The sequence below is a fragment of the Schistocerca serialis genome, chromosome 7 (genome assembly GCF_023864345.2).
Source record: "Schistocerca serialis cubense isolate TAMUIC-IGC-003099 chromosome 7, iqSchSeri2.2, whole genome shotgun sequence".
NCBI classification, from domain to species: Eukaryota; Metazoa; Arthropoda; class Insecta; order Orthoptera; family Acrididae; genus Schistocerca; species Schistocerca serialis.
In genome coordinates this window covers 453734028-453752589 of record NC_064644.1, presented here as the reverse complement: position 1 = coordinate 453752589, position 18562 = coordinate 453734028, and the positions used below count along the sequence as shown (strand labels likewise).

Genomic DNA, 18562 nt, shown 5'->3' with positions numbered 1-18562 from the left:
TTTCAATACCCATACCTTCCTAACAAAGCATTTGAGGACCTATCTTCATATAACATTTTTTGTTCAGAATTACTTATACTATCACTGTTTAGAATATTGCCTTTCCTCCCCAAACACCCTGTATACTCTTGAACCTTGCTACAGTATGTGCAGTTCTGTAAGCTGCTGTATTTGCTAAAATGAGAAAAAAGTCTGTTTTATTTATTAGGTCACGAGATGGCTAGATTGTTAACCGACACTAGTAATCAGTCCAAATAAAGAAGTTTGCAAGTGCGATGTTGACTTCATGGGTTTTTAGTCCCTAACATAAATAAACAATATACACCAGATTGTGTATCTGCTGGCTGACTATGTGAACAGACTTATTTAACGAAACAGCATCGTGTTCATTTTACACATCCAGCGTTATACTAGGGCGTTTGTGACAGGTGTGTGCCGAAAAAAGTGGACAAGTTCCTGCGCGGTGTGGTGTCTCAGACGGTGGCCCGCCGCCAGCACGAAGGTGTCTACCGCAACGACTACCTGCAGATGCTGGTGGAGCTCAAGACCAAGGGATACCTGGACGGCGCGGGGCAGGTGCTCGCCGACAAAACCTGTGAGTGTAAATCTTGCTCCTTAAAATCTACAGCATTCCTGAGAAGCTTTTTATGCTGCACGTTTACATCTACATTTACATCTAAGTGATAACCCTGCAGTTCACAATTAAGTGCCAGGCGGAGGGTTCATCGATCCACCTTCGAGATATTTCTTTACATTTTTCACTCCTGAACAAAGTGCAAGAAAACAAGCACTTTCTGTACGAACAACTGTGATTGCTCTTATTTTATTATGATGATCATTACTTCCTATGTAGGTGGTCGCCATCAAAATATTTTCAAACTCCGAGAAGAAAGTTGCTGATTCAATTTGGGCCGGCCGCGGTGGACGAGCGGTTCTAGGTGCTTCAGTCCTTCCTCGGGCATGGATGTGTGTGATGTCCTTAGGTTAGTTAGGTTTAAGTAGTTCTAAGTTCTAGGGGACGCATTTGAACCCATTTTTTTGATTCAAATTGCATGAGAAGATAGGTACTACCGCAACGAAAAACGCCTTTGTTTTAATGATTGCCACTCCAGTTCGTGATTCATATCCGTGCCGCTCACTCCCCTGTACAAAGCGAGCTGCCCTTCTTGAACTTTTTCGATGTCCTGTGTCGATCCTACCCGATGCGGATCCCACAACGCACAGCAACACTCCAGAAGAGGTCGTACAAGCGTTATGTAAGCAGTCTCTTTAACAGACCTGTTGCATTTTCTCAGTGTATTTTTAGTGTGCCTTACACAAAACGGTATTTATGTGATCGTTCCATCATAAGCTACCCGTAATTGTTATTCCTAAGTATATACACTCCTGGAAATTGAAATAAGAACACCGTGAATTCATTGTCCCAGGAAGGGGAAACTTTATTGACACATTCCTGAGGTCAGATACATCACATGATCACACTAACAGAACCACAGGCACATAGACACAGGCAACAGAGCATGCACAATATCGGCACTAGTACAGTGTATATCCACCTTTCGCAGCAATGCAGGCTGCTATTCTCCCATGGAGACGATCGTAGAGATGCTGGATGTAGTCCTGTGGAACGGCTTGCCATGCCATTTCCACCTGGCGCCTCAGTTGGACCAGCGTTCGTGCTGGACGTGCAGACCGCGTCAGACGACGCTTCATCCAGTCCCAAACATGCGCAATGGGGGACAGATCCGGAGATCTTGCTGGCCAGGGTAGTTGACTTACACCTTCTAGAGCATGTTGGGTGGCACGGGATACATGCGGACGTGCATTGTCCTGTTGGGACAGCAAGTTCCCTTGCCGGTCTAGGAATGGTAGAACGATGGGTTCGATGACGGTTTGGATGTACCGTGCACTATTCAGTGTCCCCTCGACGATCACCAGTGGTGTACGGGTAGTGTAGGAGATCGCTCCCCACACCATATGCCGGGTGTTGGCCCTGTGTGCCTCGGTCGTATGCAGTCCTGATTGTGGCGCTCACCTGCACGGCGCCAAACACGCATACGACCATCATTGGCACCAAGGCAGAAGCGACTCTCATCGCTGAAGACGACACGTCTCTATTCGTCCCTCCATTCACGTCTGTCGCGACACCACTGGAGGCGGGCTGCACGATGTTGGGGCGTGAGCGGAAGACGGCCTAACGGTGTGCGGGACCGTAGCCCAGCTTCATGGAGACGGTTGCGAATGGTCCTCGCCGATACCCCAGGAGCAACAGTGTCCCTAATTTGCTGGGAAGTGGCGGTGCGGTCCCCTACGGCACTGCGTAGGATCCTACGGTCTTGGCGTGCATCCGTGCGTCGCTGCGGTCCGGTCCCAGGTCGACGGGCACGTGCACCTTCCGCCGACCACTGGCGACAACATCGATGTACTGTGGAGACCTCACGCCCCACGTGTTGAGCAATTCGGCGGTACGTCCACCCGGCCTCCCGCATGCCCACTATACGCCCTCGCTCAAAGTCCGTCAACTGCACATACGGTTCACGTCCACGCTGTCGCGGCATGCTACCAGTGTTAAAGACTGCGATGGAGCTCCGTATGCCACGGCAAACTGGCTGACACTGACGGCGGCGGTGCACAAATGCTGCGCAGCTAGCGCCATTCGACGGCCAACACCGCGGTTCCTGGTGTGTCCGCTGTGCCGTGCGTGTGATCATTGCTTGTACAGCCCTCTCGCAGTGTCCGGAGCAAGTATGGTGGGTCTGACACACCGGTGTCAATGTGTTCTTTTTTCCATTTCCAGGAGTGTAGTTGAATTCACAGCCTTTAGAGTTGTGTGATTTACCGTGTAACCGAAATTTAGCGGATGACTTCACACTTTTCATTATTTAGAGTCAATTGCCACTTTTCGCATCGTACAGATATTTTGTTCAAATCGTTTTGCAATCTGTTTTCATCATCTGATGACTTTGCAAGACGGTAAAAGCGTCAGCTACAAATAATTTAAGAGTGCTACTCAGATTGTCTCCTAAGTCGTTTGTGTGGATGGGAAACAGCAGAGGGCCTGTAACACTTTCTTGGGCAATGCCAGATATTACTTCTGTTTTACTCGATGACTTTCCGTCAGCCGCGCTGTCTTGGGCGCCTTCTCACGCTCCGTGAGGCTCCCCCCGTCGGAGGTTCGAGTCCTTCCTCGGGCATGGGTGTGTGTGTCGTTCTTAGCGTAAGTTAATTTAAGTTAGATTAAGTACTGTGTAGGCTTAGTGACTGATAAGCCCTTACCACAAATTTCCAATTTCCACTTTCCGTCAATTACTACGATCTGTGACTCTTATGACAGGAATCTCGACTGAGACGATAGTCAATAAGTTCACAATTTGATTAGAAGTCCCGGGTGACGTACAGTGTCAAAAGCCTTCCGTAAATCTAAAAGTACGGAATTAATTTGACATCCCCTGTCAGTAACTCTTATTACTTGGTATGCATAAAGAGCTAGTTGCGTTTCACAAGAACGATATTTTCTGAATCAGTGTTGGCTGTTTGTCAATAAATCGTTTTATTCGAGAACACGTAATGTTCTATGACAGTATATGTGGCTCTAAGCACTAACATCTGAGGTCATCAGTTCCCTAGACTCAGAACTACTTAAACCGAACTAACCTAATGGCATCACACACATCCAAGCCCGATGCAGGATTCGAAGCTGCGACCGTAGCAGCAGCGCGATTCCGGACCGAAGCGCCTAGAACCGCTCGGCCACAGCGGCCGACTACAGTATATGTTCCAAAATCCTAGTGCAAATCGACTTTAGCGATATAGGTCTGCAATTCAGCGGATTACTTCTATTTTCTTTCTTGAGTGTTAGTGTGACTCGTGCGTAAGTGCTCACGTATGGTGAGTCTATCACTTTGTTCTGTCATATAATCTGCAACCTGTTGGCTAGGAAGAGTAAGGATGTTTTCCTTTCTTCTGTCCTCATTTCTGTTCTACTATATTCAGTGATTTTTAACGATGGGTACGAACTGTGGAAGTCTATCACTAATAGGGTAATAAATAGAAAAAACATTGTGCATATGTCCAGCAGTACTTGGATTCTGCATTGGAAGCTCTCTCTTCACACAATACAGCACTATGGGTAGTAGTGCATTCCACTGGACTACATAATGCCTTTTGGCCTAGAGCAAGTGATCCAAGAGACACATCATGGGCTGCCGCGCTCGTTCGCATGGACCAGCCTACGCGCAATGGCACTACGAGTGATGTGAATACTTTGTCCAAGTTTCTGCACATGTTGTTTGGGCTGCGTTGGTTGTTGCATGGAACTGGACTGTCTTAACAATCTATCCATCATGGAAAAAGTTGTCGAGGCGCCTTGTGTGGAGTAAAGCTTTACCACCATAGTGGTTGACGAATCACAGTCCACAAATATCCTGCGTTAATATTACTATTATTCAAAGATAAGTGAAGTTAAACAGAACTTTACGAACGTAGCCTTTTCTGTGTTGGTCGAAATGATGCTCATTGTCAGTGACTAAAGCGTATGTGTATCTCATCATCACAATGACCGCGACAGTCGAACTGACGCAGGCCACGGAGCACTGTGCTCGTACCTGCAAGGCGCGGCGTACAAATGTCCCTCAGGTCATTTCAGTTTTGATCTTCCATGATGGTATCTCTATCCTCTCCCTTTCCCATCTAAAAAGAAAAGTCTTCGCCCTACCGAACAGAGTGCTCCATCACTGAACACACAGACCACTAAAAACTAACCTGCGCTGCTTTCTTGACTAGCCTTTTCTATACTGCGACTGTGTGAAACAATGATTGTATGGCAGCACTGACAAACTTTACAAGCAAAACTTCTTCTCCAGGTAACTGTTGTGGAGTATTACTCTCGCTTATAACCGCTATCAGTTGCGAACACAAATTCTACAATAGCATTGTTTCTCCCACGGCGAGGTTGCCTCAATAAATACTACTTTTGTTCTTCGCAAGAAGGCCTTCGTTTCACCAAGGAGTGAATATATGTCTGACAGGAAGTGCAGGTGCACCTCACCAGTGAAGAGTAATATGTTGTACCTAGAGGTGACCAATAATTCCTTCCGCATATCAAGGCAAAAAAATGGTTCAAATGGCTCTGAGCACTATGGGACTCAACTGCTGTGGTCATAAGTCCCCTAGAACTTAGAACTACTTAAACCTAACTAACCTAAGGACATCACACACATCCATGCCCGAGGCAGGATTCGAACCTGCGACCGTAGCGGTCGTGCGTTTCCAGACTGTAGAGCCTTTAACCGCTCGGCCACTCCGGCCGGCTATATCAAGGCAAACTGGTACCGCTGGTTCGTTGCCAACATGTGCAGACATGCATCAGTGATGTGGTGCTTGATACCGTCTCTCGTAAATCAGTATCGTCCGTAAACAGAATGAATTATAAGAGATCTAAGATGGTGGCAGGATGGTGAAAAACCCGTTGCCGTAGTGGAAAGTACGTTCGCAATGAATCCCTGCCCGTGTTTCAAGTGATACCGGTGTCTGACTTACTCCATAATGCTGCTCTATCTGTCTGATTATAGTACAGCTGTAGATCAGACATGCTCTTCCACATACGGCGTACGTACACTAAGCACGTGATTTCTATAATCACCATTTCCCACAAACGCACCTATCTCGCCCAAACACCAAAACAGTATTGCAAACTGTTTATGGCCCAGCTGTCGAGCAAAGGAAATAGAAGAACAGGATACGAGGATACATGTCAATGTTATAGTGAAGCCTTGTAACACCCCGTCACTTGCCATTAGCGTCTACACCTACATGACTACTCTGCAATTCACACTTAAGTGCTTGTCATAGGGTTCATCGGACCACATACAAACTATTACTCCACTGTTACACTTTCGTTGCATAATCAGTACTCTGACGAGTTTGATGCTGTCGTCTCCAACGATTTCCTTTCCTGTGTCAGTACCTTCATCTCAAAGCTGCATGTGCATCCATCTTCAATGCTTTGTTGGATTTATTCCAGTCCTTGTCTTCTCCTTCAACTGCTTCCCCTATCACTCCCTCTGCACCATGAATCTTATCCGTTGATTTCTTAACATGTGTCTTATCGTCGTGTTACTTCCCGTTATTAGTGTTTTGCTTATACACCTTTATCTGTCTGTTCTGCGGAGAACCTTCAGATTAATTATTGAACCACCTAATTTTCAGTATCCTTCTGTAAGACCACCCCCAGAGACTTCGACCCGCTTCATTTTGGGATTTCCTTCAATATGCAAAAGCATTTGATTTGTTTCCTGTTCGACTTATGGCTCCTCGTCTACCACACAGTCTATGGAGGAATCAGACAATAAAGAGACAACGGAGCGAAGCGATTGCAATAATAGGAAACAGTTAACCTCAGCGTGTCGTCCCATTGGAAGATAATGTATTGAGTGCTGAATAATATGAATATAACTGCCTGTGATTTGGAAATCACATAGTCCCAATCTTCATTAGATCTTACTTGTACTTTATCTTTTCAACAGTCGCCTTCTGCAGTTTGATCCATTTTTTAGAATCACAAATGGTTCAAATGCTACTTAAACCTAACTAACCTAAGGACATTACACACATCCATGCCCGAGGCAGGATTCGAACCTGCGACCAGAGCGGTCGCGCGTTTCCAGACTGAAACGCCTAGGACCGCTCGGCCACAGCGGCCGGCTCAGAATCACACTACGTGTTAGTACATTCATAGATACAGACTTTCAAACACTCCATTGCATACAATTCTGGTGCTTCGATGAACTGTTTGGATGAGTATGTTATCCACTGTGATTTTACGTACAAATGGCCATTTTAGAACTAAAGGTCAATCCGGAACCTTGCACAAGGCATTCATACATACAATTCATTGGTGCTATGTAAAATGCTCGCTTGAGAATGACATGAAATTCGAATCTGACCAATCACACTTACATGGTATGGCAATATTAACGACAGAAATTGAGACAACTGGAAGTATACAGTACTAGAAGTCAAAACGTATCATGGGCCTCCAAATGAACGTTTTGAGAGATAGTTGGCTTCATTGTTTGTAAGCTCTTCCTAGTTACAAAACTGGTAGCGTTGTCGAATAGTTACTGCGTACTTTGGCAGAAGCACAGTTGCGTCATCCTCCAGGACTACTTGGGGATATTTCCTTTGAGCAACGTCAGGGCGTGTGGTACATTCATGATAGAGCATCAGCAAATTTTATTTCTACTGTGAGACAAAATAAAAAAGAACTGGATCAGCAAACTGTAAATCTTCATCAATAATTTTTAAATCACCCAAAGGTGTTCGAAATAATTCGACACCAAATACGAGTACAGTACTGCATTCAGCTGTAAGATCGACACATTGAACACATCCTTTAATACGTATGTGTTGGGTACGACTTCGTACAGAGAGGCGCGGCAACTGTCGTTGTAGGAAAGCTGGACAGGAGCAGAAATGGTTAGCAAATACTGTAAGTTAACACAGCAAACAGAAGATTTACTTGTATTTCTCCAAGAATACGAAGACTCGTTACAACTAAGAGTCCAGCTATCGATGGCAGCTAGGATGAGGCTCGCTATACTGAGCACAAACGATGGTGTCATAGCGCGAAGGCTCCACGTGCGAGTGGGGTGAGCATCTGGCGCCGGCAGTCCCACAGTGCGATGGCAAAGTGCGCTCGTAGTCCAGAGCCGCTGGAGCCACGCCTCAGTGGGTGTACACCACTGGGACCGCCAGATCCTGCGCGACTGCCGTCGCCGCCTCACGGAAACTTGCTATTTCGTTGCCAACTGTGAAATGCCTGTAGGGTGGTATTGATATGCGAACGTACTGTAGTCGGAACATGTAACTCTAATATCGAAGCTTGACAGAAATGTCGAAGAAAAAAAACATCTAATTTGTCCAACCCATTCACTATCAAAGAGTTGGAAGACGCCATAAAAATAGTAAGACAGGCAAAGCAGCCGGACCGGATGATATGCGTATGGAGCAGATTCGTCACTTTGGAAACCTTACCAAGCAATGGTTTTTACAGCTCTTCAACAACTGCCTGGAACGATGCCTAATCCGTAAAATCTGGAGGAAGACTAAAGTTGTTGCTGTTGTGAAACCTAGAAAGCAGCCAATAGATGCAATGACCTTCAGGCCAATATCACTTCTATGCCATCTTTACAAGGTTTTCGAATGACTGTTATTTAACCGCATAACACTACTGGACGAACCACTTCTCATCCTACAGTAAGATGGATTTAGGGCAGGGAAGAACTGCTGTACACAGACCTTTAACCTGACACAGCACATGTTGTTGTTGTGGTCTTCAGTCGAGAGACTAGTTTGATGCAGCTCTCCATGCTACTCTATCCTGTGCAAGCTTTTTCATCTCCCAGTACCTACTGCAACCTACATCCTTCTCAATCTGCTTAGTGTATTCATCTCTTGGTCTCCCTCTACGATTTTTACCCTCCACGCTGCCCTCCAGTACTAAATTGCTGATCCCTTGATGCCTCAGAACATGTCCTACCAACCGATCCCTTCTACTAGTCAAGTTGTGCCACAAGCTCCTCTTCTCCCCAATTCTATTCAATACCTCCTCATTAGTTACGTGATCTACCCATCTAATCTTCAGCATTCTTCTGTAGCACGACATTTCGAAAGCTTCTATTCTCTTATTGTCCAAACTATTTAACGTCCATGTTTCACTTCCATACATGGCTACACTCCATACAAATACTTTCAGAAACGACTTCCTGAAACTTAAATCAATACTCCATCTTTACAAATTTCTCTTCTTCAGAAACGCTTTCCTTGCCATTGCCAGTCTACATTTTATATCCTCTCTACTTCGACCATCATCAGTTATTTTGCTTCCCAAATAGCAAAACTCCTTTACTACTTTGTCTCATTTCCTAATCTAATTCCCTCAGCATCACCCGACTTAATTCGACTACATTCCATTATCCTCGTTTTGCTTTTGTTGATGTTCATCTTATACCCTCCTTTCAAGACACTGTCCATTCCGTTCAATTCCTCTTCCAAGTCCTCTGCTGTCTCTGACAGAATTACAATGTCATCGGCGAACCTCAAAGTTTTTATTTCTTCTCCATGGATTTTAATACCTACCCCGAACTTTTCTTTTGTTCCTTTACTGCTTGCTCAATATACAGATTGAATAGCATCGGGGAGAGGCTACAATCCTGTCTTACTGCCTTCCCAGCCACTGTTTCCCTTTCATGTCCCTCGACTCTTATAACTGCCATCTGGTTTCTGTACAAATTGTAAGTAGCCTTTCGCTCCCTGTATTTTACCCCTGCCACCTTCAGAATTTGAAAGAGAGTAATCCAGTCAACATTGTCAAAAGCTTTCTCGAGGTCTACAAATGCTAGAAACGTAGGTGTGCCTTTTCTTAATCTAGCTTCTAAGATAAGTCGTAGGGTCAGTATTGCCTCACGTGTTCCAGTATTTCTACGGAATCCAAACTGATCTTCCCCGAGGTCGGCTTCTACCAGCTTCTCCATTCGTCTGTAAAGAATTCGCGTTAGTATTTTGCAGCTGTGACTTATTAAACTGATAGTTCGGTAATTTTCACATCTGTCAACACCTGCTTTCTTTGGGATTGGAATTATTATATTCTTCTTGAAGTCTGAGGGAATTTCGCCTGTGTCATACATCTTGCTCACCAGATGGTAGAATTTTGTCAGGACTGGCTCTCCCAAGGCTGTCAGTAGTTCTAATGGAATGTTGTCTACTCCTGGAGCCTTGTTTCGACTTATGTCTTTCAGTGCTCTGTCAAACTCTTCACGCAGTATCATATCTCCCATTTCATTATTATCTACCTCCTCTTCCATTTCCAGAATATTGTCCTCAAGAACATCGCCCCTGTATAGACCCTCTATATACTCCTTCCACCTTTCTGCTTTCCCTTCTTTGCTTAGAACTGGGTTTCCATCTGAGCTCTTGATATTCATGCAAGTGGTTCTCTTTTCTCCAAAGGTCTCCTTTTTCCTGTAGGCAGTATCTATCTTACCCCTCGTGAGATAAGCCTCTACATCCTTACATTTCTGCTCTAACCATCCCTGCTTAGCCATTTTGCACTTACTGTCGATCTCATTTTTGAGACGTTTGTATTCCTTTTTGCCTGCTTCACTTACTGCATTTTTGTATTTTCCCCTTACATCAATTAAGTTCAGTATCTCTTCTGTTACCCAAGGATTTCTACTAGCCCTCGTCTTTTTACCTACTTGATCCTCTGCTGTCTGCACTATTTCATTCCTCTAAGCTACCCATTCTTCTTCTACTGTATTTCTTTCCTGTCAATTGTTCCCTTATGCTCTCCTTGAAACTCTGTACAACCTCTGGTTCTTTCAGTTTATCCAGGTCCCATCTCCTTAAATTCCCACCTTTTTGCAGTTTCTTCAGTTTTAATCTACAGTTCATAACCAATAGATTGTGGTCAGAGTCCACATCTGCCCCTGGAAATGTCTTACAATTTAAAATCTTGTTCCTAAATCTCTGTCTTACCATTATACACTCCTGGAAACTGAAATAAGAACACCGTGAATTAATTGTCCCAGGAAGGGGAAACTTTATTGACACATTCCTGGGGTCAGGTACATCACATGATCACACTGACAGACCCACAGGCACATAGACACAGGCAACAGAGCAGGCACAATGTCGGCACTAGTACAGTGCATATCCACCTTTCGCAGCAATGCAGGCTGCTATTCTCCCATGGAGACGATCGTAGAGATGCTGGATGTAGTCCTGTGGAACGGCTTGCCATGCCATTTCCACCTGGCGCCTCAGTTGGACCAGCGTTCGTGCTGGACGCGCAGACCGCGTGAGACGACGCTTCATCCAGTCCCAAACATGCTCAATGGGGGACAGATCCGGAGATCTTGCTGGCCAGGGTAGTTGACTTACACCTTCTAGAGCACGTTGGGTGGCACGGGATACATGCGGACGTGCATTGTCCTGTTGGAACAGCAAGTTCCCTTGCCGGTCTAGGAATGGTAGAACGATGGGTTCGATGACGGTTTGGATGTACCGTGCACTATTCAGTGTCCCCTCGACGATCACCAGTGGTGTACGGGTAGTGTAGGAGATCGCTCCCCACACCATGATGCCGGGTGTTGGCCCTGTGTGCCTCGGTCGTATGCAGTCCTGATTGTGGCGCTCACCTGCACGGCGCCAAACACGCATACGACCATCATTGGCACCAAGGCAGAAGCGACTCTCATAGCTGAAGACGACACGTCTCCATTCGTCCCTCCATTCACGCCTGTCGCGACACCACAGGAGGCGGGCTGCACGATGTTGGGGCGTGATCGGAAGACGGCCTAACGGTGTGCGGGACCGTAGCCCAGCTTCATGGAGACGGTTGCGAATGGTCCTCGCCGATACCCCAGGAGCAACAGTGTCCCTAATTTGCTGGGAAGTGGCGGTGCGGTCCCCTACGGCACTGCGTAGGATCCTACGGTCTTGGCGTGCATCCGTGCGTCGCTGCGGTCCGGTCCCAGGTCGATGGGCACGTGCACCTTCCGCCGACCACTGGCGACAACATCGATGTACTGTGGAGACCTCACGCCCCACGTGTTGAGCAATTCGGCGGTACGTCCACCCGGCCTCCCGCATGCCCACTATACGCCCTCGCTCAAAGTCCGTCAACTGCACATACGGTTCACGTCCACGCTGTCGCGGCATGCTACCAGTGTTAAAGACTGCGATGGAGCTCCGTATGCCACGGCAAACTGGCTGACACTGACGGCGGCGGTGCACAAATGCTGCGCAGCTAGCGCCATTCGACGGCCAACACCGCGGTTCCTGGTGTGTCCGCTGTGCCGTGCGTGTGATCATTGCTTGTACAGCCCTCTCGCAGTGTCCGGAGCAAGTATGGTGGGTCTGACACACCGGTGTCAATGTGTTCTTTTTTCCATTTCCAGGAGTGTATAATCTATCTGAAACCGTCTAGTATCTCCAGGGTTCTTCCATGTATACAACCTTCTTTCATGATTCTTGAACCAAGTGTTAGCTATGATTAAGTTATGCTCTGTGCAAAATTCTACCAGGCGGCTTCCTCTCTCATTTCTTAGCCCCATTCCATATTCACCTACTACGTTTCCTTCTCTTCCTTTTCCTACTGTAGAATTCCAGTCACCCATGACTTAAATTTTCGTCTCTCTTCACTATCTGAATAATTTCTTTTACATTTCATCAATTTCTTCGTCATCTGCAGAGCTAGTTGGCATATAAACTTGTACAACTGTAGTAGGTTTGGGCTTCGTGTCTATCTTGGCCACAATAATGCGTTCACTGTGCTGTCTGTAGTAGCTTACCCGCACTCCTATTTTTATTCATTATTAAACCTACTCCTGCATTAGCCCTATTTGATTTTGTATTTATAACCCTGTATTCGCCTGACCAAAAGTCTTGTTCCTCCTGCCACCGAACTTCACTAATTCGCACTATATCTAACCTTAACCTATCCATTTCCCTTTTTAAATTTTCTAACCTACCTGCCCGATTAAGGGATCTGACATTCCACGCTCCGATCCGTAGAACGCCAGTTTTCTTTCTCCTGATAACGACGTCCTCTTGCGTAGTCCCCGCCAAGAGATCCGAATGGGGGACTATCCACGCCCGAGGCAGGATTCGAACCTGCGACCGTAGCAGTCGCGCGGTTCCGGAGTACAGCGCCTAGAACCGCATGGCCACCGCGGCCGGCAGACCCGTGGTTACAAAGTAGATTTCGCCTGTAGTATCTTCTGCCATTGTCTTTTTGCGTCTTCAATTTTGATATGCTCTATACAACCAAAGAAGTTTACTAATCACAGCAGAAAGTGACTTCATCCGACGGTTTCATGCTTGTATGTTGGGAAACTAATGTGTCACGTAGCTCACGATGTCATGCCATTGCAGTCTTCACGGACCTGGACATAGCGGCGCAGATAATGACTTTCATGACGGACGGCGTGCACACCAGCTCCACGGCCATGTCGTTCGTGCTGTACGAGTTGGCGCTCCACCCAGACGTGCAGCAGCGGCTGCGGCAGGAGCTGCAGGAAGCTCTCAGCAAGCGTGGAGGGCAGCTGGGTTACGACGTCATCCAAGAGGCCACTTACCTGGACATGGTCATCTCAGGTCAGTGCCTCCCTTACCTTGGTTCTACACTTATCACTTTTGTCTTCACATAGTATACGTACGGGACATATCCAGAGTGTTCCGAATTTAGGTTGTAAAAATTACGTAAATTTAAGAGAATTTTAAAATGAATACTTTGATCTAAGCAACTTATGTTTTTTAATGAATAGTTTGAAACTTCCTGGCAGATTAGACCTGTGTGCCGGACCGAGACTCGAACTCGGGACCTTGGCCTTTCGTGAGCAAGTGCTCTACCATCCGAGCTACCCAAGCACGACTGACGCCTCATCCTCACAGCTTTACTTCTGCCAGTACCTCGTCTCCTACCTTCCAAACTTTACAGAAGCTCTCCTGCGAATCTTGCAGAACTAGTACTCCTGAAAGGAAGGATATTGCGGAGCCATGCTTTGCCCGTGATAGGCAAAGGTCCCGAGTTCGAGTCTCGGTCCGGCACACAACTTTAATCTCCCAGGAAGTTTCATGTCAGCGCACACTCCACTGCAGAGTGGAAATCTCATTCTGGAAACATCCCCCAGGATGTGGCTAAGCCATGTCTCCGCAGTATCCTTTCTTTCAGGAGTGCTAGTTCTGCAAGTTTCGCAGGAGAGCTTCTGTAAAGTTTTGAAGGTAGGAGACGAGGTATTGGCAGAAGTAAAGTTGTGAGGACCGGGCGTGGGTCATGCTTGGGTAGCTCAGCTCCAGCACGGTAGCTCAGCGTCTTCGGTCAGAGAGCTAGTTGGCCTCTGTAATAATACAAAAAAAAAAAAAAAAAAAAAAAAAAAAAAAAACTGAGTGGAGCGACCAACAAACGATCTTGAAGGATGTCATGTGACGTCCGCAACGACCAAACACAACGATCAAAAACACAAAAAAATATGGTAGAGCACTTGCTCACGAAAGGCAAAAGTCCCGAGTTCGAGTCTCGGTCCGGCACACAGTTTTAATCTGCCAGGAAGTTTCATATCAGCGCACACTCCGCTGCAGAGTGAAAATCTCATTCTGGTAATGAATAGTTTGTTTTTTATTAAAACGAAGGGTTCAATCTTGTATAAAATTTTCGATCATAGATAATGTTTGAAAGGATAACCAGTAGTCTACAGAAAATGAAGGGCGCTTATCGATGAATCTTCTCTCGACATCAAACACCATCTTCTCAAATTCTGCTGTGCGATCAATTCTTTATCAAGAAACTTGACTAGTTTTCTGAGGACTGAGCGACTCACAAGGAACCCCTTGAGTGCGAGGTCGCATGTTCAGTCTTTAGTAGGGCTCATTTCATAATATCTTGTTAACAACTATGAGAGGAAAAATGTAAGCTGCCAATGACTCAGTATTTTGATTGGAGAGCGACAGAAAATGAATGTCCGGGAAGTGCAGAGATCAACCTTATATGAGATGTATGTATCACATTTCACAAAACGGACATCGTCTACACTCAGGATTAGCTTTCACCAGAACACCCAATGAGAAATGGTGGGGCACAGTGATTACTAAGGTACGCACCACCAAGATGGATGGCGCACTCCATGGGAGGTACAAACTGTACAGGATGTACGGCTAGATATACACTCTCAAAGAATGCAAAAAGAATCATTTTGGTGTAACGCGGTGATAACAACTGCGTTCAGGCACTGATGTTAGTTGATTTGTGTGGTGTGCGTACTGTAAGACCTTCGGTACACACACCATGAGATTATTTGACTTGTCGCTCTAACGAAGTAGGCGTGTGTCAGCAATATGTCTCGAGGTCTTATCATGGCGTGTTTATCCTCTGCCGTTAGGTCAGACGATAGAAATGCCACTTGCAAGCTTAGAGTAGCAGATTGATGGTGACCATCTTTAAACAGAACTTGATTAATTTTCACACACATTTATTAAAATAATAATAAGCATAAAATTACTTAACTTGATTCTGGATGCTATTTACAATTGACAATCTGCAGTTCCTTTGGTCTTGGTACGTTAATCTTATTCTCACATATCTCTGATACTTGACAAAATGTCTATACATTTCTCTTCATGGCTATGTACAGGAATATGATAATCTTATTAGGTGCAGACTGAAACTTGACTATGGACTGGTACAGACTAATGCAGACTGACGAATCGGAGGTCTGTACACTCGTTATAATGCCTCGCGCTTTCAGGTATCACTGCGCGAGTGTGATCCGCGAGGAGAAAAGGTTCTGCGTTAGCAGCAATCTCACTGGCTGCGTTACATATTAATACGCGAATCGGCGGAAGCAGAATTTGATCCGTCTTTATGGCAGCGCCGTCTCGTAGAGCGGAGACGGACGAGCGCTGCGCCTGCGCCGTTGTGCTTAGCGGGGCGCGCTCTAGTGGGAAAGTTGTGTACGCGCTGACTACACGGAACTATGTACACAACAATTTGATACAACTCTCTTGGTACTTCTAGTTTCCAGGGTTCCCTTCACATACATTTCCTCTTCAAATCTCGACCGGTCGGAACTGGAAAAACATTCCATACTAAACGATGGGATAAGTTTGTTTATCTCATCGGCAAATTTTCGGGCCTATTCCTGAGTTTCTGAGCATCGTCAACTTGACCATTTGTTTGAAATTTCTTTATCTTACGTCTTTCAATTCTGTAGCACTGTCTGAAGTTATGCAACCATCCGCTATGTCCCTTAAACTCACTTTATGTCGCGTACATTTTGATGTGCTTAACGTAGTAAATTACTATCATGCACATCCTGTAAATTCTATCGAGCATCCTCTAAATGCGCAAAAACCAGTTCTTGTAACAAGTGCGCCTTGTCCTGTCCTGAATATAAGTAGTTTTTCTTATGCATTACACGGTTATACTGCTGCGATCTTATTCGACATCTGTTCGTAATTGTTTGTTTTACTATGCTGCGGATGGTCTTCCACATACGTACACTCCTGGAAATTGAAATAAGAACACCGTGAATTCATTGTCCCAGGAAGGGGAAACTTTATTGACACATTCCTGGGGTCAGATACATCACATGATCACACTGACAGAACCACAGGCACATAGACACAGGGAACAGAGCATGCACAATGTCGGCACTAGTACAGTGTATATCCACCTTTCGCAGCAATGCAGGCTGCTATTCTCCCATGGAGACGATCGTAGAGATGCTGGATGTAGTCCTGTGGAACGGCTTGCCATGCCATTTCCACCTGGTGCCTCAGTTGGACCAGCGTTCGTGCTGGACGTGCAGACCGCGTGAGACGACGCTTCATCCAGTCCCAAACATGCTCAATGGGGGACAGATCCGGAGATCTTGCTGGCCAGGGTAGTTGACTTACACCTTCTAGAGCACATTGGGTGGCACGGGATACATGCGGACGTGCATTGTCCTGTTGGAACAGCAAGTTCCCTTGCCGGTCTAGGAATGGTAGAACGATGGGTTCGATGACGGTTTGGATGTACCGTGCACTATTCAGTGTCCCCTCGACGATCACCAGTGGTGTACGGCCAGTGTAGGAGATCGCTCCCCACACCATGATGCCGGGTGTTGGCCCTGTGTGCCTCGGTCGTATGCAGTCCTGATTGTGGCGCTCACCTGCACGGCGCCAAACACGCATACGACCATCATTGGCACCAAGGCAGAAGCGACTCTCATCGCTGAAGACGACACGTCTCCATTCGTCCCTCCATTCACGCCTGTCGCGACACCACTGGAGGCGGGCTGCACGATGTTGGGGCGTGAGCGGAAGACGGCCTAACGGTGTGCGGGACCGTAGCCCAGCTTCATGGAGACGGTTGCGAATGGTCCTCGCCGATACCCCAGGAGCAACAGTGTCCCTAATTTGCTGGGAAGTGGCGGTGCGGTCCCCTACGGCACTGCGTAGGATCCTACGGTCTTGGCGTGCATCCGTGCGTCGCTGCGGTCCGGTCCCAGGTCGACGGGCATGTGCACCTTCCGCCGACCACTGGCGACAACATCGATGTACTGTGGAGACCTCACGCCCCACGTGTTGAGCAATTCGGCGGTACGTCCACCCGGCCTCCCGCATGCCCACTATACGCCCTCGCTCAAAGTCCGTCAACTGCACATACGGTTCACGTCCACGCTGTCGCGGCATGCTACCAGTGTTAAAGACTGCGATGGAGCTCCGTATGCCGCGGCAAACTGGCTTACACTGACGGCGCCGGTGCACAAATGCTGCGCAGCTAGCGCCATTCGACGGCCCACACCGCGGTTCCTGGTGTGTCCGCTGTGCCGTGCGTGTGATCATTGCTTGTACAGCCCTCTCGCAGTGTCCGGAGCAAGTATGGTGGGTCTGACACACCGGTGTCAATGTGTTCTTTTTTCCATTTCCAGGAGTGTAATTACTTTTAGTATCTGCTCCTTTGACAACAATTGTCCTTTATCACGTTTCACTGGAGACGGGATTTGAGGCTCCCTGTGTGACATTGTGAGTGAACTATTGGGCTCGATACCTGTGTCAGTATCACTTTCACCTGAATGAGATTTTCATTCTGCAGCGGAGTGTGCGATATACGAAACTTCCTGACAGATTAAAATAGTGTGCCGGACAAAAACTCGAACTCGGAACCTTTGCCTTTCGCGGGCAACAGCTCTACCAACTGAGCTACGCAAGCACGACTCACGACCCGTCTTCACAGCTTCAATTCTGCCAGTACCTCGTCTCCTACCTTTCAAAATTCACAGAAGCTCTTCTGCGAACCTTGTAGAACTAGCACTCTTGGGAGAAAGGATGTTGCGGAGACATGGCCTAGCCACAGCCTGGGGGATGTTTCCAGAATGAGATTTTCACTCTGCAGCGGAGTGTGCGCTGATATGAAACTTCCTGACAGATTAAAACTGTGTGCTGGATCGAGACTCGAACTCGGGACCTTCGCCTTTCGCGGACAACTGCTCTGCCAACTGAGCTACCCAAGCCAGTACCTCGTCTCCTACCTTCCAAACTGGCAGAATTGAAGCTGTGAAGACGGGTCGTGAGTCGTGCTTGGGTAGCTCAGTTGGTAGAGCAGTTGCCCACTATAGGCAAAGATCCCGACTTCGAGTCTCGGTCCGGCACACAGTTTCAATCTGTCAGGAAGTTTCATCACTTTCACCTGTTAAGCACGTATCGTCATCACTGTAAACCTCATGTACACCCTCCGCACAGTCGAGCGTGTACGACACCATACATGTCACTGGATCATCTTGCAGGAACATCAATATTTCAACCGCCACTTCTTTCTCACTCTGCGAAATCCCTTTCTGACGAAGCGTCAACTTCGGCAACTGTTGATGTAGATGTAACGCAATATTTGCTTTGTCTACCGTTGTCATTACTCTGCTTTGTATCAACACCACTACAAGCACTGTTGTGAGTTACTCGTCGACTAAGCAGTTCAACTAAGCCCCTTAGCCTCGTGCTGCACTCACCGTTAGCTGCCTCC

At 46.8% G+C, this 18562-nt stretch overlaps 1 protein-coding gene across 1 annotated transcript in view; it reads left to right on the top strand.

Moving 5' to 3' along the window:
* The window catches only part of LOC126412657 (probable cytochrome P450 6a20), a 121285-nt gene that overhangs the window by 87460 nt on the left and 15263 nt on the right, over positions 1 to 18562 (top strand). The window contains exons 6-7 of the mRNA XM_050082360.1: positions 429 to 595; positions 12937 to 13158. Of these exons, the coding sequence (XP_049938317.1) occupies positions 429 to 595; positions 12937 to 13158 (389 nt within the window). The remainder of the gene's footprint in view (positions 1 to 428; positions 596 to 12936; positions 13159 to 18562) is intronic.